A 27,051-nucleotide genomic window follows, 5' to 3' on the forward strand; every position below is an offset into this window, starting at 1 on the left:
ACCCAGAGAGTTTTAGTCAATGGAAGCTTGTCTTGGGCCGTTACTCTTCTCTATTTTTAGAAATGATTCACCACTGGTCTTACACAAAGCTAGAATGACTATGTATGCAGATGATTCCACACTCTACATGTCAGCACCCAAAGCCAGTGAGCTCACTGAAATTATAAATAAGGAGTTACAGTCAGTATCAGAATGGGTGCTTAATAATAAACTGATCTTAAATACATCTAAGACGTAAACCTCAACTGGAGTTGTGCATAAAGGGTGTGACCATTGAACAAGTTGAGGAAGCTGAACTCCTAGGTATAATATTGGATGGTCAATTATCATGGTCAAGTTATATTGACAAAGTTGTTGTGAAGATGGTGTGGGGTACGTATGTTATACAATGATTTTGACACAAAAATCAACTGTACTAGTTGTTCAGGCTCTGGTCTTGTCCCATCTTGATTACTGTCTGGTAATATGGTCAAGTGCAGCAAAGAAAGACCTAGCAAAGCTGCAGCTGGCTCAAAACAGAGCAGCACACCTTGCTCTTAACTGCACATACAGAACTAACATCAACAACATGCCTGTCTTTCCTGTTTGAGGGTTGACAAGAGATGAACTGCTTTTCTTTTAGCGTTTATGAGAAATATTACTGTGATGAGCATTCCAGATTGTCTGCATAATCAAATAACATTCAGCTCAGACACCCATACATACCCCACAAGACATACTACCAGGGATCTCTTCACAGTTCCCAAGTCCAAAGCGAATTCACACCAATGCATAGTATTATACAGAGCCATGATCGCATGGAACTCCCATCTCCAATTACTCAAGGAAACAGCAAAATGACCTTCAAATGTTTTATAAAACAACATCTCACGGCAAAATAGGGACTGTAAAATGACACACTGTCACGTTCCTGACCTATTTCTGTTAGTTTGTTGTATGTGTTAGTTGGTCAGGACGTGAGTTTGGGTGGGCATTCTATGTTTTCTGTTTCTATGTTGGTTTAAGGGTTGCCTGGTATGGCTCTTAATTAGAGGCAGGTGTTTTGCGTTGTCCTCTAATTGAGAGTCATATTTAGGTAGGTTGTTTCACAGTGTTCGTTGTGGGTGGTTGTCTCCTGTGTCAGTGTTTGTCGCACCATACGGGACTGTTCGGTATGTTTGTACATCGTCATTTTTGTGTAGTCTATTTTTCCCTGTTCGTGCGTTCTTCGTGTTTTATTGTAAGTTCGTATGTCTAGGTTTGTCTACACATTCGTTTTGTTAGTTAATTCAAGTCTAGTTCGTTTTCTGTCTTAGTTGTTTCGTCGTGTCTTTATTAAATCATGTCATTTCACAAAGCTGCGCCTTGGTTCAATCACTACTCCTCCTCTTCGGTTGAAGAGGAGGAGGACTGCCGTTACACACACACACACAAACACAGACACACTATCACACTCTCACACACAGAGGACATTACACACTCACACACACTCACACTCTAACAAACATAATAACACACTCTCATTTTCTCACACACACATAATATGCACTTGCATTCACACCCACTCACATACAATCATCATATATGCTGCTGCTACTCCGTTTATCATATACCCTTATTCATACATTTTCTACCTTTATCACTCCAGTATCCCTGCACATTGTAAATATGCTACTGGAACTGACTGACCCTGTTATAATATGCTTTCTTACTTTCACTTGTTTTTCTCATTTTAGTTTTTGTGCTACACTATGTTATATGTAGTATTACATTGACATTGATTATTGCATTGTTTGGTTTACAGCTTGCAAGAAAGGCATTTCACTGTACTTGTGCACGTGACATTAAAACTTGAAGAAATCTAAACACACATTGTTGTTTTGTTTGTATATACAGTACTAGTCAAAAGTTTGGACACACCTACTCATTCAAAGGTTTTTCTTTATTTTTACTATTTTCCACGTTGTAGAATAATAGTGAAGACATCAAACTATTAAATAACACATATGGAATCATGTAGTAACCGTTTGCCTTGATGACAGCTTTGCACACTCTTGCCATACCCGCAACCAGCTTCATGCTGTAGTCACCTGGAATGAATTTCAATTAACAGGTGTGTCTTGGTAGGATAAAATGTAAGCTTCCCCAAATTGAAACTCACGAGCTGCCTATGGTCTTCACTATAACACCCATAAAAAGTGTTTGCTCCCATGGATGCTGCTGAGGGGAGGACAGCAAATGGAATGGAGCCAATGGAATGGCATCAAACACATGGAAGCCATGCATTTGACACCATTCCATCTATTCCGCTCAGGGCCATTACCATGAGGCCGTCCTCCCCAATTAAGGTGCCACCATCCTCCTGTGGCGTGCAAACATAAGAGGTCCCATGAAAAAAAACGTGCTGCCTATGAAAATCAAAGGCCAATCCAAGTGATTTGTTCTGGCGCCTGCCAAAGACATGACTCAAACAAGAACCAATTTGCCATTCATACAGTACAAATGAATGTCATATTTGAGGCTCTCTCTCACTAGATTGTAGCCTACAATATACACACATGATTTCAGTTTGTGAGTGATATGGGGATTGGAGATATGTTTATTTCAACATTATAAAGCAAAACTTTTATAAACAATGGCAACCCTGTCATGTTGATCTGAGCCTTGCTGTTGGAAAACCACATTAGTGTCTGATTTTCGGATGTTGCAGTTTCACCTCCCCCGACTAAACTCCTCACCTTCCTCTACGGTCGGTTGCTTTAGCCTTACCACTCTAACGCGCCCAGACCCTTCTCCATTGAATATTTTTGCAACGCCCACTTCCGCCAGCCTTCCTATCACTGGTCAGATTGCGCGCACAAGGTCCTTCACATTGCTCTCTTCCGCGTCAACATGGCGGCATCCATCGTATCCCAGATTGTAGCGAGAGGACTACGTGGAGCAAGCGCCAAGCACTTGTTTCTTGACAAATTCAAGGTACCGACATCATTTATAAATGTTCACAATATGCTTCTGATGTTATAATGATGTTATAATGGCTGGTTCCAGTGTAGTGTATTCGCTGTCATTGTCACCGACAGGTCTCGAGCTTGCCAGCCTGGCTGCTGTAGCCAGAAACAAACAGCTTAAAGTTGAGAAACAGCTCGCTGATGAGCGTGTGCAGTCCATTATCTTACCAACGGTGATGACATTTCATAAAACACCATTTCAAAAGAAGACAACTATTATTCGAACACGACATCAGCACTGTCATATTTGATTTCCATCACAACATCTGCATGCGTTTTTGTCTTAACTGTCCTTGTGTAGTGCAATGTTAGAGCCACTAGATAAAGTACCTTTATCCAATCAGCTTGGTAATGTTTTAAATGCCGTTTTGAATAGATACTATATATTGTGTCATTGTTCTGGATCGCTATTGGTGCAATGGTAAAACTGTAGTGCTGAATTGATTATTAAGTGTCATTGACAACAGAATAGCTGCTAAATAATTAGGTATATTTGTGTGGAAACAGTTTGAGCTAGTTGTTTTGCCAGGCTGATCATGTAAAAACAATGTCATGAAGGTGCGTCGTGTATATAACTAAAATGTGATATTGATTGACCTCTGTTTTTCCCGTGGTAATTCACTATGCAACCTTTGACCCTAATTGACTGACTAAAATGCCTACATAAGTGTTTAATAGTAAAGTCAGCTTTCAAGATGTGGTAATAGTTCAAAGGTCAGTGCTATTTGCACTTTAAACTTTATAATTAATGTAGATAAAGTTTTAATGTTGCTAAATAGATTCTATGGTTTTGCACTTTGTGCATCATGGCAGATGTTTTGGGGTTTGCACAGTTGTGGCAGTTTGTCAGTGACACTTGGGGATAAAGATTAACTTGGGAGTGGATGTGGCTGGATGTCTTTGTTTACTGTATCCAAACCTCCATGAAATATACTGACACAATTAGAGGAGCTTATGTCCTCTGTACTACAGCAGTATTATGTAGTTGTGAAGAACACGTTTTTGAAAGAAGCATGAGTGATTCCTCACAAAACCCAGACAAAAATAGATTTTCATGCTGGATGGTTGACATATTTGACATTTGTATCTAAAAGCATAATTGAGGAATAATTCATAAAAGTTAGCATATTTATTAAATTTTTGGTCTTACCCAGGACTCCATTAAAACTCCAGTGTTTAATCTGTAGGTGCTACAAAGAAAACATTGGTGTCATGAAGCTTTACCGCTTGCTCTAATATAAGTCATATTTTGATTTGAATATTTTTTTTTATTTTTATTTTTTTTTACATTAAAGCTAGACATTGCCACGAGCAGCACCGGAGATATTAAGATGAGTGAGATGCAACACTTCACAGCCACACACACACACACACAGTATCTGCGCATGTGCACGGGCGTTTAACTGTTCACAGTGTGGTAGCCAGGGCATCAAAACAGCGGAGATGTTGAGCCTCGTGCTTCAACGCTCTAAGTTGTTGCGGAAATTGACCCACTATGCTGTCTACTTCATATCGCTGAGTAAACCTTTTAATTCATGAATATTGAAAAATATAAACATGATTATTGAAAAAAACAAAACTATTTGTCTAATAAAAACCTTTTAACTGGCACACAGAAGTACATATCAGGCATTTTGTTTGGGCTGAAACATTTGTATTTAGCTCTAATATAGGCAGAAAATAAATAAATAATTTGCATGACTTAAAATTGGATAACACATCTCAAACAGCCAGTTGAGTTGCCCAGTTAGGGTAAACTCATTTTGTATTGAAATTTGCAAAGACTTTTTAAATAATAATAAAAAGTATACATTTTAATTAACATTGTATGCTTCCTTTATAATTGAAGACGGGCATAGGTAAATAAGGACTGATATCAAATATGAATAAAATGATACAGTTGTGTATTAATATGTAAATTAACGTGTTTACTGTTTATATGCTCATAATTATGGCTGACCCCAATTAGTCGACTGGTCGATTGTTTGGTTGATAGGCTGTTGGTCAAGCAATAGCAAATATATATATATACACACACAGTGCATTCGGAAAGTATTCAGACCTCTTTACTTTTTCCACGTGTTGTTACGTTACAGCCTCATTCTGAAATGTATTAAATTGTTTTTTCCCTCATCCATCTACACACAATACCCCACAATGACAAAGCAAAAACTGTTTAGATTTTTTTGCAAATGTATAATTTAAAAAAATATCACATTTACATAAGTATTCAGACCCATTACTCAGCACTTTGTTGAAACACCTTTTGGAAGCGATTACAGCCTTGAGTCTTCTTGGGTATGACACTACAAACTTGGCACACCTGTATTTGGGGAGTTTCTCCCAATCTCTGCAGATTCTCTAAAGCTCTGTCTGGTTGGATGGGCAGCGTCGCTGCACAGCTATTTTCAGGTCTCCAGAGTTGTTCGATAGGGTTCAGTCCGGGCTCTGGCTGGGCCACTCAAGGACATTCAGAGACTTGTCCCAAAGCTATTCCTGCATTGTTTTGGTTGTGTGCTTTGGGTCGTTGTCCTATTGGAAGGTGAATCTTCGCCCCAGCCTGAGGTCCTGAACGTTTTCATCAATGATCTCAATGTACTTTGCTCTGTTCATCTTTGCATCGATCCTGACTAGTCTCCCAGTCCCTGCTGCTGAAAAGACATCAACACAGCATGATGTTGCCGCCGCCGTGCTTCACCGTAGGAATGGTGCCAGGTTTCCTCCTGACGTGACGCTTGGCATTCAGGCCAAAGCGTTCAATCTTGTTTCTGAGAGTCCTTTAGGTTCCTTTTGGCAAACTTCAAGAGGGCTGTCGTGCCTTTTACTGAGGTGTGGCTTCCATCTGGCCAGTCTACCACAAAAGCCTGCTTGGTGGAGTGCTGCAGCAATGGTTGTCCTTCTGGAAGGTTCTCCCATCTCCACAGAGGAACTCTGGAACTCTGTCAGAGAGACCATCGGGTTCTAGGTCTCCTCCCTGACCAAGGCCCTTCACCCCCGATTGCTCAGTTTGGCCGGGCGGCCAGCTCTAGGAAGAGTCTTGGTGGTTCCAAACTTCTTCCATTTAAGGATGATGGAGGCCACTGTGTTCTTGGGGACCTTCAATGCTTCAGACATTTTTTTGGTACCCTTCCCCAGATCTTTCCCTCGACACAGTCCTGTCTTGGAATTCTACGGACAATTCCTTTGACCTCATGGCTTGGTTTTTGCTCTGACATGCACTGACATGCACTATCAACTGTGAGACCTTATATAGACAAGTGTGTGTGCCTTTCCAAATCTTGCCTAATCAATAGAATTTTCCACAGGTGGAATCCAATCAAGTTGTAGAAACATCTCAAGGATGACCAATGGAAACAGGATACACCTGAGCTCAATTTCAAGTCTCATAGCAAAGGGTCGGAATTCTTATGTAAATAAAGGCAAACATTTCCAAAAAGCTGCTTTTGTTTTGTCATTATGGGGTGTGGAATCGGCTAAACATTGAGATATTAAATAAATGATAGGAAAGAAGCATAGAATCAAAGGAGTGAAAGAGACTGAGTTTCATGTCAGAAGTTAATGGTTCTATGAAGAAAGACAGAAGGCTTTGGAATGTGTTGGGTGGACGAGAGGAGAGCAACGTGTTGAGACAGATGGACATCTGTGGATTAGGGGAAGGAGTGGTTGAGCTCAGGAGGTGAGGACAGATTCCCTTAAGGGAGTAATAAGGGTTTGGTATCCTGTTACCCTCTTTCTGTTGAACCATAAGATGTAAGGATTGGAGAGAAGGGGTGTCTTAAGTGGGATCTATATAACTGTGATGGTGAGAAATGTTTGGCTGTCTGAATTACAGCTGTACAGAACCTTTGGGAATAATTAAACTTGGTTAAAGCTTCTCTAGTGTCCGTGAGTTAATTACTCTGTAAAATAAGAACCTAACAGGGGTATTGTGAGTAGATTGAGGAAAATGCACTGTATGGAAAAATACACTTTTAAAAATGTAAACTAATCGATATGTCAAAAGAACAGACGGCTTTCAGTCGACTAATAGTTTTTTTGTCGGGAACAGCCCTACTTATACAGTGGGGAGAAAAAGTATTTGATACACTGCCGATTTTGCAGGTTTTCCTACTTACAAAGCATGTAGAGGTCTGTAATTTTTATCATAGGTACACTTCAACTGTGAGAGACGGAATCTAAAACAAAAATCCAGAAAATCACATTGTATGAATTTTAAGTAATTAATTTGCATTTTATTGCATGACATAAGTATTTGATACATCAGAAAAGCAGAACTTAATATTTGGTACAGAAACCTTTGTTTGCAATTACAGAGATCATACGTTTCCTGTAGTTCTTGACCAGGTTTGCACACACTGCAGCAGGGATTTTGGCCCACTCCTCCATACAGACCTTCTCCAGATCCTTCAGGTTTCGGGGCTGTCGCTGGGCAATACGGACTTTCAGCTCCCTCCAAAGATTTTCTATTGGGTTCAGGTCTGGAGACTGGCTAGGCCACTCCAGGACCTTGAGATGCTTCTTACGGAGCCACTCCTTAGTTGCCCTGGCTGTGTGTTTCGGGTCGTTGTCATGCTGGAAGACCCAGCCACGACCCATCTTCAATGCTCTTACTGAGGGAAGGAGGTTGTTGGCCAAGATCTCGTGATACTTGGCCCCATCCATCCTCCCCTCAATACGGTGCAGTCGTCCTGTCCCCTTTGCAGAAAAGCATCCCCAAAGAATGATGTTTCCACCTCCATGCTTCACGGTTGGGATGGTGTTCTTGGGGTTGTACTCATCCTTCTTCTTCCTCCAAACACGGCGAGTGGAGTTTAGACCAAAAAGCTCTATTTTTGTCTCATCAGACCACATGACCTTCTCCCATTCCTCCTCTGGATCATCCAGATGGTCATTGGCAAACTTCAGACGGGCCTGGACATGCGCTGGCTTGAGCAGGGGGACCTTGCGTGCGCTGCAGGATTTTAATCCATGACGGCGTAGTGTGTTACTAATGGTGTTCTTTGAGACTGTGGTCCCAGCTCTTTTCAGGTCATTGACCAGGTCCTACCATGTAGTTCTGGGCTGATCCCTCACCTTCCTCATGATCATTGATGCCCCACGAGGTGGGATCTTGCATGGAGCCCCAGACCGAGGGTGATTGACCGTCATCTTGAACTTCTTCCATTTTCTAATAATTGCGCCAACAGTTGTTGCCTTCTCACCAAGCTGCTTGCCTTGTGCAGGTCTACAATATTATCCCTGATGTCCTTTACACAGCTCTCTGATCTTGGCCATTGTGGAGAGGTTGGAGTCTGTTTGATTGAATGTGTGGACAGGTGTCTTTTATACAGGTAACGAGTTCAAACAGGTGCAGTTAATACAGGTAATGAGTGGAGAACAGGAGGGCTTCTTAAAGAAAAACTAACAGGTCTGTGAGAGCCGGAATTCTTACTGGTTAGTAGGTGATCAAATACTTATGTCATGCAATAACATGCAAATTAATTACTTAAAAATCATACAATGTGATTTTCTGGATTTTTGTTTTAGATTCTCTCTCACAGTTGAAGTGTACCTATGATAAAAATGACAGACCTCTACATGCTTTGTAAGTAGGAAAACCTGCAAAATCGGCAGTGTATCAAATACTTGTTCTCCCCACTATCTGTAAAATTACATGTACTGAAAAATATTGTGAAACATATTGAAGATAACAGGCAGATAGAATTATATATATTTTTTTCATATTTACTATTTGCACAGACCAAAAAATCCTATAACAATATTTGTCCATAATCGCTAGCTTTGACTAAATTGCTTTCCCTTAATGGGCAACTCAACCGCCTTGTAGAGCATTTTTTTTCAAGAGGTCCTAACATTTTAAATTTAATTCCAAAATTATGTTTTAGTTTTTTACAGGCCTGTAATTTCCATTTTATACACAATTAATACTGAAATGTTTGATTTTTCTAACGTTCATGTCCTGGTTTTCAACCATTTTTGAATGTTTGTTTAAAAAAATACTGGATTCCGATAAGAAAACCACCTGATCATTTTACTCAATTACATTGGTTGAGATGATTAAATATGGCAAATAAAATTAATGTGTTTTCATTTTTAGAATTGGTTGTCAAAATTAGCTCAACTGCCCGGTTGAGCGGCCTGTTAAAGGGATTATACACTAGCATATCATATCATACATATCATTATACAATTGCATATCAAAGTAGCAGAGAAATAGTTCAAAATGGTCGCCCTCTGCTGGTGATTTGCAGGATGTGCAATGATACAAGTAAATGAAGGGCTATGATTTTCTTACATTGTGATTTACATTTTTTTATATTTTTTATTACTATCATTTTCTCTGTATAAAATGGGCCATACCTATTTTAAATTAGCAGAGATCCCACTCTGGAACTTTGATATCCCCGTAGAGTATATATTAAACTCGGCAAGAAAAGAAATGTCCCTTTTTGTAAAAATCCAAATAACTTCACAGCTCTTCATTGTAAAGGGTTTAAACACTGTTTCACATGCTTGTTCAATGAACCATAAACAATTAATGAACATGCACCTGTGGAAAGGTCATTAAGACATTAACAGCTTACAATTAAGGTCACAGTTATGAAAACTTAGGACACTAAAGAGGCCTTTCTACTGACTCTCAAAAACACCAAAAGAAAGATGCCCAGGGTCCCTGCTCATCTGTGTGAACGTGCTTTAGGCATGCTGCAAAGAGGCATGAGGACTGCAGACGTGGCCAGGGCAATAAATTGCAATGTCCGTACTGTGAGACGCCTAAGACAGCGCTACAGGCAGACAGGACGGACAGCTGATCGTCCTCGCAGTGGCAGACCACGTGTAACAACACCTGCATGGTACATCCGAACATCACACCTGCGGGACAGGTACAGAATGGCAACAACAACTGCTCGAGTTACACCAGGAACGCACAATCCCTCCATCAGTGCACAGACTGTCCGCAGTAGGCTGAGAGCGGCTGGACTGAGGGCTTGTAGGGCTGTTGTAAGGCAGGTCCTCACCAGACATCACCTGCAACAACGTCGCCTATGGCCACAAACCCACCGTCGCTGGACCAGACAGGAGTGGCAAAAATTGCTCTTCACTGACGAGTCGCGGTTTTGTCCTGGTGATTTTATCGTCGAAGGAATGAGCGTTACACCGAGGCCTGTACTCTGGAGCGGGATCGATTTGGAGGTGGAGGGTCACAGCATCATCGGACTGAGCTTGTTGTCATTGCAGGCAATCTGAGCGCTTTGCGTTACATGGAAGACATCCTCCTCCCTCATGTGGTACACTTCCTGCAGGCTCATCCTGACATGACCCTCCAGCATGACAATGCCACCAACCATACTGCTCGTTCTGTGTGTGATTTCCTGCAAGACAGGAATGTCAGTGTTCTGCCATGGCCAGCGAAGAGCCCGGATCTCAATCCCATTGATCACGTCTGGGACCTAATGGATCGGAGGGTGAGGGCTAGGGCCATTCCCACCAGAAATGTCAGTGAACTTGCAGGTGCCTTGGTGGAATAGTGGGGTAACATCTCACAGCAAGAACGGGTAAATCTGGTGCAGTCCATGAGGAGGAGATGCACTGCAGTACTTAATGCAGCTGGTGGCCACACCAGATACTGACTGTTACTTTTGATTTTGACCCCCCTTTGTTCAGGGACACATTATTCAATTTCTGTTAGTCACATGTCTGTGGAACTTGTTCAGTTTATGTCTGTTGAATCTTGTTATGTTCATACAAATATTTACACATGTTAAGTTTGCTGAAAATAAACTCAGTTGACAGTGAGAGGAGGACGTTTCTTTTTTTGCTGAGTTCATGTTCAACAATATATTGAAACATCTAAAATGTTAATTTCAATATTCATAAATTATATAATACTACTCATAATAATACTCCTCAATAATACTACTCATATTACAGAGTGGTAAAGCTTCATATGAAACGGATTAAACATTATGGAGTCTTAAAGGAGGCCTGGGTAAAGCCAAAATGTCATAAATATACCAACTTTTATGAATTATTTCTCAATTATGCTTTTGGATACAAATGTTTAAAAATGTGTCAATACTTCCTCCAAAGGACTATTCTATGGATACATTTTTTTGTCTGTGTTTTATGAGGAATTACTCGTATGGGCTATTTGGGGTCACAGTTTGAAGGTCGCTGAGTGCTTTATTGGACTATTGGCCACAATGTCTGTACTGAAAGTTCTATTGCTGTAGCTAAAGTAGACTAAATATATAGTGAGGTTCAAAAGTATTGGGGCAGTGAAAATGGGTGTTTTGGATCTGTACTCCAGCACTTTGGATTTGAAATTATACAATACTATGAGGTTTAAGTGCAGACTGTCAGCTTTAATTTGAGGGTATTTTCATATCGGGTGAACAGTTAAGGAATTACAGCACTTTCTGTACATTGTCCCTCAATTTTAGGGGACCAAAAGTTTTGGGACATTTTCTTATGTGTATTAAAGGAGTCACAAGATTAGTATTTCCATATTCTTAGCACACAATGATTACATCAAGCTTGTGACTCTACAAACTTGTTGGATCCATTTGCTGTTTGTTTTTTGTTTGTATTTCAGATTATATTGTGCCCACAGGGTGTCTGGGATGATGTGAGCCGTGACCAGCCTTTCAAAGCATTTCATGTCTACAGGCATCATTGCCATTATGATAAATGTAATCAGCGGTATTTCCCTTTATTCAGAGGTGATATGCATGGAGTGCACAGTTTCCCTGGTACCTACTTCTACCCACATATATTATCTACCTGAAGCCCTGGACACAGTTACTGTATAACTCTCCCTCCCACGACTAGGCTAACACGAACAGCACTCTTAGCAAGCGCAGAAGACCATCCCCCTACACACACATGGGTACTTGCTTTGAAAATCTAGTTTGGTATTCTGTGTATAGTGCTAAGTAAGCATATATTTTCATCTAGTTGGTATAATGAGACAGCTGTAGTAGCTAGGGACTATCTGGAAGAAGGCTTCGGATAATGAAAAAGCACACACTGCCAAGTTGTATTACATTGCACATCTTTATATTGAAAAAAACTTTAAATTTTGAAAATTATGCTAGTAACTAGAGTTTCCAGTGTGCATGTGATAAAGGAAGTAACTAGATTCAATTGGATAGCATTAGATGATATATTGTAGTATTTTCTCTTACCCTTGTGTTACTGAGATATCAAGACACAGGCTGTGTTGAGCTCAGCAAATCTTCCTCCAGATTCTAGCCTAGATGGGTGTGTTAATAACTTTCCTCAGCTTCAGGCGTTAAAGCACCCCCATCTCCCCTCCTTCCATTCAGCCTCTCCTTGTGTTCACACTTCATCTACATGCGAGCCTCAGCGCAATCTGCAGGGCCTGGGTGTCTGCCAGCACTCCAAACAATTCATCTTTTTACTCAGTGACAGCACACGCTCTTCTACCCCAGTGGTAAACTTATGCAGAACTTCTAATCTACTTTTTCTGTCTGCAGCACCTGGTTTTGATACCCTCTCTCTCTTATGGGCCCGCTGCCGTTGTGATAAGAGTAACGATCCAGGAGGCTGTTGTCTGTGGCACAGTATCAGAGCCCGTTCAAGATGACTGACTGACTGGCAGGTAGAGTCACAATGGTGTCTCATTGGCTGTGACAGTCATCTGCTCCACAGGGAATTCAATTTCCAATGATTTGTCAATAACAATGCGCAGGAGATCACAATATTTCAGATGGTTGCAGGATGGTGTATGTGGGGGAGAGAAAGTTATGGGTGTTTTTTCTCCTCATAAATCAATCTCCTAAATTATTTTCTGCACAGCGAGATAATCCTCTGGCTGTTTTATTTTATTTTTACTGTTGCCGCACTGTGCTGAATTTGTGAACATTTGCAAATTTTTTAAGGTGTCGCAGCTCTGGCCCCGTAGTACTAACCAGCCTCAGCCCAACGTCAGCGTTGTGTGTGGGATACTGGAGCGAAAGAGGCGCTCAATGAGACTGTCCTGAATATTTTAGCGAGGGGGTGGGGGCTGCGACGACTCTGGTTGCTGGAACTTCAAAAGCCAGGCGGTTTTCCCATCTGTCTACAGCAAGAGCACATTTACATTTCCTTCCCATGGGGGATACAGTAGACCAAGTTAGCTATAACTGGATTTGAATATCATTTTGCCAAGGTTAATAGCCATTTCTGTAGCTCATAAGAGGTGTTTAGGCTTTTTCAATAATTTAGAATGTGCTGCGATCATTCTGAATTTGGCAGCCTCCTAAGCAAGAACGTAATGAATGAATGCACTCATACCCATCCAGTCAATTAATTTCTTCTTTACTGATGATAATTAGGTTGAGAGATGCTGGGAAACAGCAGCAGTTGAAATGGAAAGATAAAGAGCAATATTGTAAAAATAAAATAAAATCAGGATATTTGCTACTGTAGGGCATTGGCCTTCACTAGGCCTATATGTATTCCTCTTGCAACAATGGTAAAGTGTTCACACTTCCGTAGCTCCCACGTCCTGCACAAGTCATCCCAGTATGAGGAGTGTGCTTTGACAGACTGAGCATCCACACATCTTTCCTCAGTCTTATCTTCCCTCATGACCTGACACCTGCAATTACGTCTCTCTATGACGTCTCTTATTAACTATGCTAATTGCTAAACGTCCTATCTGGAGACCCAGAGTCTTGAGTTTGTTCTCCTGCTAAGCCTGTCTGCAGCAGATTAGGCCCTCCTGTTCCTCACGTTGCCGATTGATGCAAATCTCCGTGATCTAAATCCTGTAGCTATGCTCCACTACTCCTGCCTCACCTTTGTTCCCCCTCTCTACCACAACACTGCTCCCATCCCAAACAGGCAGACGTTATGGTTCACGCCTTCCACCATGGCCTAATGGAGCCTCCTCCAGATCTCCTCAAATTCCTTTTCATGGCCGGGACATGACCTTGGCTTACACAGGCCAAGGACTTCCACTACATGTCTTTAGAATGGCAAGGACGAGATCAACTGAGATAGGACAGTGGTTATTAGTGATGGGGGGGGGGGAGTAGTTGCATATCGGGATATTATTTTTGACATATCGTATAGTTTTGGTAATATTATTTCTGCACCTGCACCAAAACTCCAGTATTTTTCCTTCATAGCTTGTTCTCCATATTTTTTTAAAATAGGGAGCCAATTAGTTTTCAGCACTTTTATTTCCATGACTGATCAAAACAACATGTTTTCTCATTGCTTTCTCGTGTCCATCTGCTGCAGACATATCGTGAGCAATGTGTTTGGAACATCGAATCTCAATAAAATCACAGTATTGTATCGCAATACACATAGAATCGTGAGAATCGCAATATATATTGTATCGACACCTAAGTATTGTGATAATGTTGTGAGCTCCCTGGAAATTCCCAGCCCTATTGAGGATGTTGTAGAAGAAACAAGGAAGTAACTACAGTACAGAGAGAGTAAGAGGTTCTGTTGAGTCCATTCCGTTCAAACAGCTTTTGACTATTATTTTATTTAACCTTTATTTAAACAGGGAAAGCCCATTGAGACCCAGAGTCTCTTTTTCAAGGGAGACCTGGCCAAGAAGGCAGCAACAATCAGTATATTACATAGTTAAAACATGCAACAATCCAGCCTAAATAAAATCATTTACACTCCTCTGTAACAGTCTCCCATCAATATTTTAAATTCATTCAGTGGCACTAACATATCTAGATGAAGCATGGATTGTAGACTATTCCATGCGTCTGGTGCACAAGAAGAGAAGGCACTCTTGCCTAACACTGAATATCCTGGGGACTTTAAGTAGCAACCACCTAGCAGACCGGGTATGGTAACTGCTGGTGGTGAAGGAGACCAGACTACAGAGGTAAATAGGGAGTTTACCCAAAAGGGCTTTGTAGATGAACGCATACATTTGTATCTTTCTGCTCACAAAGTGAGGTCCAACCTACCATTTGGTACAATGTGCAATGACAGGAAAACTGTGGGTGTTCTGTCATCAACATTTAATTAGTCCATTAATTTGAAGGGACTATACGTCTGTTTTTTCCGAATAAATGCTGATCTGAATTAAGCTACTAGGCCTAATGCTTCATCGTGCGTGATATTACTACATGGTTGGTTTATATGTGAGGATTTACAGATGATTCACATTGGCCTGTTTACGCTGCCTTTCTGCCCCTTATTTCAGGGTCGCCTCCATCACTGCTAACTAGTATGCAGTGGCTGTCTAATTACAATACAGCCCATCTTTATGAGTCAGAACTAATAGCAAACTACCTCATTAGCTGGAAAACATTTAACTGCAATCAGGACAAGCAATGATTTTTATAACAATTCAAAGTGCAGTGTCTATCCACATTCCAGGTTCTGGTCTTGTAAGTGAATCAGGATTCCAAACCCCTTTAAACTCAACCGGATGGTTCGCTAAACAGAGGCAAAGGGCATGAGTTCAAAACCAGAATAGGAACAAATCAATTAGGTACAATTGGCAAACTTGTAATTTGTTAATTTCTTAAACATTTGATAAAGCCCCTTAAGGAGCATTCTGGTTAATTAACTGGGAGGCCATCCATTGGTGCTAATTAGCCAGAGTCATTTCAAAGGGTTAGGGCCTGGACATGACTACTAATGAGAATTTCAACCCCAGGAGACATCTAGGGACGCCACTGTATTAGAAGAGATTCAGAACTGTCGACACATCCTCTAGAAGCTGTCTGGCTGGCTCTATCAGATTCAGAACTGTCGACACATCCTCTAGAAGCTGTCTGGCTGGCTCTATCAGATTCAGAACTGTCGACACATCCTCTAGAAGCTGTCTGGCTGGCTCTATCAGATTCAGAACTGTCGACACATCCTCTAGAAGCTGTCTGGCTGGCTCTATCAGATTCAGAACTGTCGACACATCCTCTAGAAGCTGTCTGGCTGGCTCTATCAGATTCAGAACTGTCGACACATCCTCTAGAAGCTGTCTGGCTGGCTCTATCAGATTCAGAACTGTCGACACATCCTCTAGAAGCTGTCTGGCTGGCTCTATCAGATTCAGAACTGTCGACACATCCTCTAGAAGCTGTCTGGCTGGCTCTATCAGATTCAGAACTGTCGACACATCCTCTAGAAGCTGTCTGGCTGGCTCTATCAGATTCAGAGCACAGAGGAGGGAGAGAATAAACACATGCATATATAGGATCACTTTTGTGGTGTTTAACAAAGACATAAAAACAACAAGAGTATGCACTTTTCTTGTGAAGCTTGTAGGCCTACATGCATTCGGAAGTATTCAAACCCCTTGACTTTTTCCACATTTTGTTACGTTACAGCCTTATCCTAAAATGGATAAAAAAAAAAAAAATCATCAATCTACACACAATACCCAATAATGATTTTTGCAAATTTATATCTAAAAAAAATTGTTTTATTTTACTGTTTTATTTGAGTATTCAGACCCTTTGCTATGAGACTTGAAATTGAGCTCAGGTGCATCCTGTTTCCATTGATCATCCTTGATGTTTCTTCAACTTGATTGGAGTCCACATGTGGGAAATTCAATTGATTGGACATTATTTGGAAAGGCGATGTCTATGTAAGGTCCTACACTTGACAGTGCATGTCAGAGCAAAAACCAAGCCATGAGGCCGAAGGAATTGTCCGTAGCTCTCCGAGACATGATTGATTTGTGTCGAGGCACAGATCTGGGGAAGGTTACCAAAACATTTCTGCAGCATTGAAGGTCCCCAAGAACACAGTGGCCTCCATCATTCTTAAATGGAAGAAGTTTGGAACCAGAAAGACTCTTCATAGAGCTGGCCACCTGGCCAAACCGAGCCATCGGAGAAGGGCCTTGGACAATGAGGTTTCCAAGAACCTGATGGCCACTCTGACAGAGCTCCAGAGTTCCTCTGTGGAGATGGCAGAACCTTCCAGAAGGACAACCATCTCTGCAGCACTTCACCAATCAGGCCTTTATGGTACAGTGGCCAGACGGAAGCCACTCCTCAGTAAAAGGCAAATGACAGTCTGCTTGGAGTTTTTCAGTGGCAGGGACTGGGAGGTTTAGTCCGGGTCGAGGGAAAGATGAACGGAGCAAAGTACAGAGAGATCCTTGATGAAAACCTGTTCCAGAGCACTCAGGACCTCAGACTGGGGCAGAGGTTCACCTTCCAGCAGGACAACGACCCTAAGCACACAGCCAAGACAACGGAGCAGTGGCTTTGGGACAAGTCTCTGAATACCTTGAGTGGCCCAGCCAGAGCCCGGACTTGAACCCGACCGAACATCTCTGGAGAGACCTGCAAGTAGCTGTGCAGCGACTCTTTCCATCCAACCTGGCAGAGCTTGAGGATATGCTAAGAAGGCGAGAAACTCCCCAAATACAGGTGTGCAAAGCTCATAGCATCATACCCAGGAAGACTCAAGGCTGTAATCGCTGCCAAAGGTGCTAAAATAAAGTACAGAGTAATGGGTCTGAATACTTATGTAAATGTGATATTTTATTTTTAATTACATTTGCAAAATGTTCTAATCTTTTTGCTTTGTTATTATGGAGTATTGTGTGTAGATTTCTGGAAAAAAACGATTTAATAAATTTTAGAATAAGGCTGTAACAATGTGACTCGATTCAGGAAACTAGGCGTATGTCGCAAGTCACGACTTCACAGAAGAGCCGTTTGAATGTAATAAATATATTTTTATCAAAATGTGTTTTTTTTGTTGGCAGAAATGCCTTCTCGAATATGTGAGCTTTCATGTGCCTTAATAAGAAACTATTATGCCATCTGTAAATATGAATAAAGTTGTTAAATTACGAGCCTAGTTGGTTTAGCCAAAGAAAAAGTTGGAAGCCTTACCGCTAGCCATGATTGGCTGAGATGATGAGTGGGCTGGACATGCCGAGAGATGAGTTTGTGGTCTGCGGTGTAGCATCTTGTGTCTATAAAATGAGCTGCTCGTTATGCGTAGATAATCCTTTCTACTGCAGTTTTTTCGAAAGATATAACATTAGCCATGGAGAACTGCAAATATGTTGTTGCTGCTCTCAACATTGCTGCCCTGAATTTATCAGGCGCTATCGACAAAGGTCAGTGGGGAAAAAGTTGTGATGGACTTCATTCTGGAGGATGATCGTTCCATGCTGACTCTCTGACTCTGAAAATGAATCAGACGATGAGGAAATCCCTGATTTTAGGTAAAAACATTTTCATTGAAGAAGACATTGTAGAGTCTTCTGATGACAGTGATGGGGAAGAAACGTCAATCAACAGTGATGTTGTCACGGAAGAAGTTTTGAAATCAGTGGAACACAACGGGTCAAACAAGTTGTGCAAACTAAACAGAAATGACACATGACATCTTATTTAATAAAAGTGGTTGCAGTCTGCCGTGACGCTTTCATCCATGTATACGTGTAAGAATCTAGCTACAGTTTCAGATATTTTACGTTTCTAATGTAGTCAAAGTTGTTTTCATTACAAGTTAAAGCTTGCTGTTAGCTAGCCAGCTGGAGTTTGATGGCTGGTTTGCTATCTAACATTGAACTTATTTGGTTAACTTAACTTTAGCTAGCTATGACATTCGGTTTGTATTGCTAGTAATGTTACTCCTCTGGATTGGGATTATAGTTAATTTTTTAGCTAGCTAACATTAACGTGACATGTCTAAACCAAAGACTCCAAGTTAAAGCTTGCTGTCTTAGTGATGTTTTCTCAGAATGCCATTTTGCATTGCTAGTTATAGCCTAATGTTAGTTAGCTAGCTAACATTGAACCGATTTGGTTAACTTAACTTTAGCTAGCTATGACAATCGGTTTGCATTGCTAGTTAATGCTTGCTGTTAGCTAGCCAGCTGACGTTAGATAGCTAGCTAACATTACGTGTCTGAATTTTTCTCAAATGCCATTTCACATCAATTCTATAATAATGCTAAAATATTTGTCTGGAGTTTCTTTCGGCATCAGTAGAACACGCCTGACTCTCCTCCACCAGTCATACAAGGAGAATGACCTAATAACTCCCATCAGAAAGAGAGATGGCCCAAGCAAGCAAGCAAAGGCAGCAGCGCAGACATCAACTACATGCACTATTTCTTCACCAACTACAGAGTTGGGGAAACACGTGTGGACCTGAATTGTGATAACTGCAATGGCCAAAACCTTCCTCCCATAGATGGTCTGCCTCTACAAGTACCACCTGGACTGGACAGCTAAACAAACTTATCTTTTTTGAGAAGATCAGGGAGTTCTGCAACAAAGAGGCTATGGACATCACATGCCCTGCACCAAAGTCAAGGGCAGGACAGAAACAGGCTCTCTCTTAACACACGCCATAAATTGTAGCAGCAATGTTTTATTTTTTTAAATCCTGCTACTCAGCCACTTTGCCCCTGATTGTATGCATATAACTACCTCGTCTATCACTGATATCATTATTGATATTGTTCTTGTACATACAGTCGTGGCCAAAAGTTTTCAGAATGACAAATATTAATTTTCACAAAGTCTGCTGCCTCAGATTGTATGATGGCAATTTGCATATACTCCAGAATGTTATGAAGAGTTATCAGATGAATTGCAATTAATTGCAAAGTCCCTCTTTGCCATGCAAATGAACTGAATCACCAAAAAAACATTTCCACTGCATTTCAGCCCTGCCATAAAAGGACCAGCTGACATGTCAGTGATTCTCTTGTTAACACAGGTGTGAGTGTTGACAAGGACAAGGCTGGAGATCACTCTGTCATGCTGATTGAGTTTGAATAACAGACTGGAAGCTTCAAAAGGAGGATGGTGCTTGGAATCATTGTTCTTCCTCTGTCAACCATGGTTACCTGGAGGGAAACGCATGCCATCATCATTGCTTTGCACAAAAAGGGCTTCACAGGCAAGGATATTGCTGCCAGTAAGATTGCACTCAAATCAACCATTTATCGGATCATCAAGAACTTCACGGAGAGCGGTTCAATTGTTGTGAAAAGGATTCAGGGCGCACAAGAAAGTCCAGCAAGCGCCAGGACCGTCTCCTAAAGTTGATTCAGCTGCGGGATCGGGGCACCACCAGTACAGAGCTTGCTCAGGAATGGCAGCAGGCAGGTGTGAGTGCATCTGCACGCACAGTGAGGTGAAGACTTTTGGAGGATGGCCTGGTGTCAAGAAGGGCAGTAAAGAAGCCACTTCTCTCCAGGAAAAACATCAGGGACAGACTGATATTCTGCAAAAGGTACATGGATTGGACTGCTGAGGACTGGGGTAAAGTAATTTTCTCTGATGAATCCCCTTTCCGATTGTTTGGGGCATCTGTAAAAAAGCTTTTCCGGAGAAGACAAAGTGAGCGCTACCATCAGTCCTGTGTCATGCCAACAGTAAAGCATCCTGAGACCATTCATGTGTGGGGTTGCTTCTCAGCCAAGGGAGTGGGCTCACTCACAACTTTGCCTAAGAACATAGCAATGAATAAAAAATGGTATCAACACATCCTCCGAGAGCAACTTCTCCCAACCATCCAGGAACAGTTTGGTGACGATCAATGCCTTTTCCAGCATGATGGAGCACCTTGCCATAAGGCAAAAGTGATAACTAAGTGGCTCGGGGAACAAAACATCAATATTTTGGGTCCATGGCCAGGAAACTCCCCAGACCTTATCCCATTGAGAACTTGTGGTCAACCCACAAACAAAACTCCACAAATTCTGACAAACTCCAAGCATTGATTATGCGAGAATGGGCTGCCATCAGTCAGGATGTGGCCCAGAAGTTAATTGACAGCATGCCAGGGCGGATTGCAGAGGTCTTGAAAAAGAAGGGTCAACACCGCAAATATTGACTCTTTGCATCAACTTCATGTAATTGTCAATAAAAGCCTTTGACACTTATGAAATGCTTGTAATTATACACTGCTCAAAAAAATAAAGGGAACAATAAAATAACACATCCTAGATCTGAATGAATGAAATATTCTTATTAAATACTTTTTTCTTTACATAGTTGAATGTGCTGACAACAAAATCACACAAAAATGATCAATGGAAATCAAATTTATCAACCCATGGATTTGGAGTCTGGATTTGGAGTCACACTCAAAATTAAAGTGGAAAACCACACTACAGGCTGATCCAACTTTGATGTAATGTCCTTAAAACAAGTCAAAATGAGGCTCAGTAGTGTGTGTGGCCTCCACGTGCCTGTATGACCTCCCTACAACGCCTGGGCATGCTCCTGATGAGGTGGCGGATGGTCTCCTGAGGGATCTCCTCCCAGACCTGGACTAAAGCATCCGCCAACTCCTGGACAGTCTGTGATGCAACGTGGCGTTGGTGGATGGAGCGAGACATGATGTCCCAGATGTGCTCAATTGGATTCAGGTCTGGGGAACGGGCGAGCCAGTCCATAGCATCAATGCCTTCCTCTTGCAGGAACTGCTGACACACTCCAGCCACATGAGGTCTAGCATTGTCTTGCATTAGGAGGAACCCAGGGCCAACCGCACCAGCATATGGTCTCACAAGGGGTCTGAGGATCTCATCTCGGTACCTAATGGCAGTCAGGCTACCTCTGGCGAGCACATGGAGGGCTGTGCGGCCCCCCAAAGAAATGCCACCCCACACCATGACTGACCCACCGCCAAACCGGTCATGCTGGAGGATGTTGCAGGCAGCAGAACGTTCTCCACGGCGTCTCCAGACTCTGTCACGTCTGTCACATGTGCTCATGTGCTCAGTGTGAACCTGCTTTCATCTGTGAAGAGCACAGGGCGTGCCAGTGGCGAATTTGCCAATCTTGGTGTTCTCTGGCAAATGCCAAACGTCCTGCACGGTGTTGGGCTGTAAGCACAACCCCCACCTGTGGACGTCGGGCCCTCATACCACCCTCATGGAGTCTGTTTCTGACCGTTTGAGCAGACACATGCACATTTGTGGCCTGCTGGAGGTCATTTTGCAGGGCTCTGGCAGTGCTCCACCTGCTCCTCCTTGCACAAAGGCGGAGGTAGCGGTCCTGCTGCTGGGTTGTTGCCCTCCTACGGCCTCATCCACGTCTCCTGATGTACTGACCTGTCTCCTGGTAGCACCTCCATGCTCTGCACACTACGCTGACAGACACAGCAAACCTTCTTGCCACAGCTCGCATTGATGTGCCATCCTGGATGAGCTGCACTACCTGAGCCACTTGTGTGGGTTGTAGACTCCGTCTCATGCTACCACTAGAGTGAAAGCACCGCCAGCATTCAAAAGTGACCAAAACGGTCTGTGGTCTGTGGTCACCACCTGCAGAACCACTCCTTTATTGAGTGGTCTGTGGTCACCACCTGCAGAACCACTCCTTTATTGGGGGTGTCTTGGTAATTGCCTATAATTTCCACCTTTTGTCTATTCCATTTGCACAACAGCATGTGCAATTTATTGTCAATCAGTGTTGCTTCCTAAGTGGACAGTTTGATTTCACAGAAGTGTGATTGACTTGGAGTTACATTGTGTTGTTTAAGTGTTCCCTTTATTTTTTTGAGCAGTGTACTTCAGTATTCCATAGTAACATCTGACAAAAATATCTAAAGACACTGAGGCAGCAAACTTTGTTAAAATTTATATTTGTGTCATTCTCAAAACCGTTGGCCACGACTGCTGTATATTATTTTATTTATATTGACACTTTCTGATATTGCTACTATGAGGGTAACTGTTTGGCGGTGCCGTTTAAACCTTCTGTAGTGAGCCATCCACATAGCAAGACTTAGCAAAGTATTGATATAGAAAATGAATATTGATATGTGGTCGTAACATGATTTTGTGACGTATCACAAAAGTGTCCACCACACAAATATATGGCGCATGCATCTGTTTATGTATTGTACATGTGCACCTCACTCCGGTTGCATGGCCTTAACTTATGTATGGAATACTATGTGATAAATGCATGTGTAAGAGTATATAAAGTATGCTAATGTACTGGTGTGAAGTACTTTACACCACTGCCCAAATGCCTTATTTAAAAATACTTTAATGTACTAAAGTCTTTTTTGGGGGGTATCTGTACATTACTTTACTAATTATATTTTTGGCTACTTCTACCTCACTACATTCCGAAATAAAATAATGTACTTTTTACTCCATACATTTTCCCTGACGCCCACAAGGCTGTTGCCTAAAGATAATCTAGTAGTTGCAATATGTCCTACTCATTCCTCTCATTAGGTGTTATGGTTAGTCTACTGTACAACTAGGCCATCTTGTCATTTAGGAGACCTTGAAATTTCTAAGCGTCTTCTGCAGAAAATAAACAACTTGACTGGACTCCCATAAGCTCCTCTTCCTATTCCCAAAGCTAGGCTGGGTCAATACAGACTTGCTCATGAATAAGCTTGTTAAAAAAAGACACGTATTCCCTTGTGGTGGAAAGCAGCTGCATTTTTTTGTTTTCTGCAAGGACTCTTTTAGGAATCAATCCCGTATCGATGTATTGAGTTATTCTGTCTCTGTGCTCCTAATGGAGGGAGCACTATGTCCAGCCTCTGAGACATGTTAATGATGATAGCCATCCCTGAGAGGGGTAGATCACTGGGCCATTGAAGGGGCATATCCATTCTTCTCTAATGCTTTAATGCAACCACTGGCCCTTTATGGAGCCGGCCAGAGGCTCTTTTATTCATACATCAAAAAAAGTTAAACTAAGCACTCCAGGTTTTGAATTTGAAGAGTGAATGAGTGATGTTGGCCTCTGTCCAGGTGTCCTACAATTTAGTGATTTCGCTCTCTGCTGTTTTGTATGGGCTCTTCATCCCATCCATCATCAGAGTTCTGTTCTAGAAATGTCCTGCTATGTTATTGTGTGGGAGCATTCCTTCGGTTCTGTGTTCTATTGGTTCATATAGGATTTCCCTCCCCTTAATGCATGGCCTAAAATAGGGAAATGGTTAAGGCCTAGCCTACTTCACGAGATGTACCAGCCCATCTTGACAAGGCGTTATTAAGGCCATTTTGTGGAATAGCAGTGATTTGTCCATAGAGGCTCGAGACAGGATTGTGTCGAGGCAGAGATCTGGGGGAAAGCTACCAAAAAATGCCACGGTGGCCTCCATACTCCATTGAAAGTAAGAGCTGAGTGTGCTTCTGGATGTGCTGAATGCCATATGGAGAAAGGAATTCTGATGTATGAGCAATTTGCTACCACCCTTGGTACCCTGGCATTGTCCTTCCACGTCACTCAGTTCTTGGCGGTGCAGCTGCACAATTTGATGCAGCTTCTGCCACAGCACTGTCCTCTGTCTGCCTTTTGTATGAGTACAGACAGTCACCTTGAGTGCTCCACAGCAGTGGTTCTCAACCAGGGGTACTTGGCCTATCCAAATCAAATTTTATTGGTCACATACACATGGTTAGCAGATGTTAATGCGAGTGTAGCGATGCTTGTGCTTCTAGTTCCGACAGTGCAGTAATATCTAACAAGTTCACAACTACAACAACAAGTGTAAAGGGATGAATAAGAATATGTACATATAAATATATGGATGAGCGATGGCCGTGCTGCATAGGCAAGATTCGGTAGATGGTATAGAGTACAGTATATACATATGAGATGAGTAATGTAGGTTATGTAATCATTATATAAAGTGGCATTGTTTAAAGTGACTAGTGATACATTTATTACATCCAATTATTTAAGTGGCTAGAGAATAGAACCTGTTTTTCAGTCTCTCGGTCCCAGCTTTGATGCACCTGTACTGACCTCGCCTTCTGGATGATAGCGGGGTGAACAGGCAGTGGCTTGGGTGGTTGTTGTCCTTGATGATCTTTTTGGCATTCCTGTCACATCGGGTGGTGTAGGTGTCCTGGAGGGCAGGTAGTTTGCCCCCGGTGATGCATTGTGCAGACCGCACTACCCTCTGGAGAGAGCCTTATGGTTGTGGGCGGAGCAGTTGCCGTACCAGGCGGCGATACAGCCCGACAGGATGCTCTTGATTGTGCATCTGTAAAAGTTTGAGTTTTCGGTGACAAGCCAAATTTCTTCAGCCTCCTGAGGTTGAAGAGGCGCTATTGCGCCTTCACCACACTGTCTGTATGGATGGACCATTTCAGTTTGTCCGTAATGTGTACGCTGAGGAACTTTCCACCTTCTCCACTACTGTCCCGTCGATGTGGTTTGGGGGATGCTCCCTCTGCTGTTTCCTGAAGTCCACGATCATCTCCTTTGTTTTGTTGATGTTGAGTGAGGTTATTTTCCTGACACCACACTCCGAGGGCCCTCACCTCCTCCCTGTAGGCCATCTCGTCGTTGTTTGTAATCAAGCCTACCACTGTAGTGTCGTCTGCAAACTTGATGATTGAGTTGGAGGTGTGCATGGCCACGCAGTCATGTGTTAAGAGGGAGTACAGGAGAGGGCTGAGAACGCACCCTTGAGGATTAGCGGGGTGGAGATGTTTCCTACCCTCACCTCCTGGGGGTGGCCCGTTAAAGTCCAGGACCCAGTTGCAGAGGGTGGGGTCGAGACCCAGGGTCTCGTAGGGATGCCGCCTGGGCCGGCAGCCTTGCGAGGGTTTACACGTTGGCCACGGTGAAGGAGAGCCCAAGCATTGGACATTAGACAGGTGGAAATCGGTCCTTTGGTCTGATGAGTCCAGATGTAAGGGGCGCGGCTCTGTTGCGACCTGCAGTGTGTGTGACGTTTGGTGTGGCGTTATCTTATGTTTTTAATTTGTACACTTAGTGGCGTTATTTTATGTTTTTAATTTGTACACTTAGTTTACAAACATTCTGCCAACCATGGATTTCCAGATTTCCAGACAGATACTGGTGGACAAGGAGGCATACAAGCAAAGGGTGGAGAGGACCCTCTCCTCAGGAAACGCAAGGGTGGCCTGGCAAGGGATTAAATCCATGGCTAGCGCCCCCCATATAGGCAGGGGAAAAACCAGTGCTGACCTTGGGGGATATGAGGGCCAGAACATGGCTAATGAACTGAATGTTTTCTTCTCAAGATTTGAATCAGACAACTTCGTGTCGGAGGTAAAACAAATGGAAGCATCATTACAAATGTTTGAGAGAGTTGTTGTTCAACAGTCTGATGTTCTAAAGTTGTTCAGGGGATGTAACACATACAAAAGCCCAGGCCCAGACAAAATAAGTGGGCATGTGTTAAAGCACTGTGCTGAACAACTGGCTGGTGTTTTTACAGACATTTTCCAATCCTCACTCAACCAGCAACACGTTCCAGTGTTGTGGAAAAAATCAATAATTATACCAATTCCTAAAGTATCGAATCCCTCTGTGCTGAATGACTATCGCCCTGTCGCTTTGACATCCTTAGTTATGAAATGCCTTGAGAAAATTGTGAAAAGTCATATTCTCAGTGTCACCCAGAAGCTCCTCGACCCATTTCAGTTTGCCTATCAGACCAGCAGAGGAGTTGATGATGCCATTCTTACCCTCCTTAACATGGTCTATAGACATCTAGAAGGTGCCAAATCCCATGTCAGGGTTCTGTTTGTTGACTTGTCTTCTGCCTTCAACACAATCCAGCCCTACATTCTGGCACAGAGACTCATTCGGGACTTTTCCTTAGATGGGGGGCTGGTTTTGTGGCTGTTGGACTTCCTGAGCCAACGCTCACAGCGAGTCAAAATAGGTCCCCATGTGTCGGATATACGCAATACCAACACAGGCTCTCCTCAGGGATGTGTTTTGTCCCCACTTCTGTACATCTTGTACACTAATAGTTGTACTAGTTCCCATACTGACAGACACCTCGTTAAGTTCGCTGATGACACTGCCTTGATCAGCCTGTTGCATGATGACGAGGAACATCATGGCCCGGTCCTAGATGACTTTGTAGAGTGGTGTGAGGAATCACACTTGGTCCTCAATACTAACAAGACCAAAGAGATGTGCATAGACTTCAGGAAGCGTACAACACCTACCTCTGCAACATCTATCAGAGGCCAGAATATAGAAATTGTAGAGGAATATAAATATCTGGGTGTCTTTTTGGACAGTAAGCTTCAGTGGAGTAAATGTACAGACCAGATCTACAAAAAGAGCCAACAGAGACTGTACTTTCTAAAAAAGTTGGGTTCTTTTAATATAGA

At 42.4% G+C, this 27,051-nt stretch overlaps 1 protein-coding gene across 1 annotated transcript in view; it reads left to right on the forward strand.

The window, feature by feature from the left end:
- Nucleotides 1-2,830: 2,830 nt before the first annotated feature.
- The window catches only part of LOC120065097 (succinate--CoA ligase [GDP-forming] subunit beta, mitochondrial-like), a 138,067-nt gene continuing 113,846 nt past the window's right edge, over nucleotides 2,831-27,051 (forward strand). The window contains exon 1 of the mRNA XM_039015815.1: nucleotides 2,831-2,955. Coding sequence (XP_038871743.1) covers nucleotides 2,872-2,955 — 84 coding nt within the window. The 5' untranslated portion in view covers nucleotides 2,831-2,871. The remainder of the gene's footprint in view (nucleotides 2,956-27,051) is intronic.

The sequence above is a fragment of the Salvelinus namaycush genome, chromosome 20, assembly GCF_016432855.1.
Source record: "Salvelinus namaycush isolate Seneca chromosome 20, SaNama_1.0, whole genome shotgun sequence".
In the NCBI taxonomy this organism is placed as follows: Eukaryota; Metazoa; Chordata; class Actinopteri; order Salmoniformes; family Salmonidae; genus Salvelinus; species Salvelinus namaycush.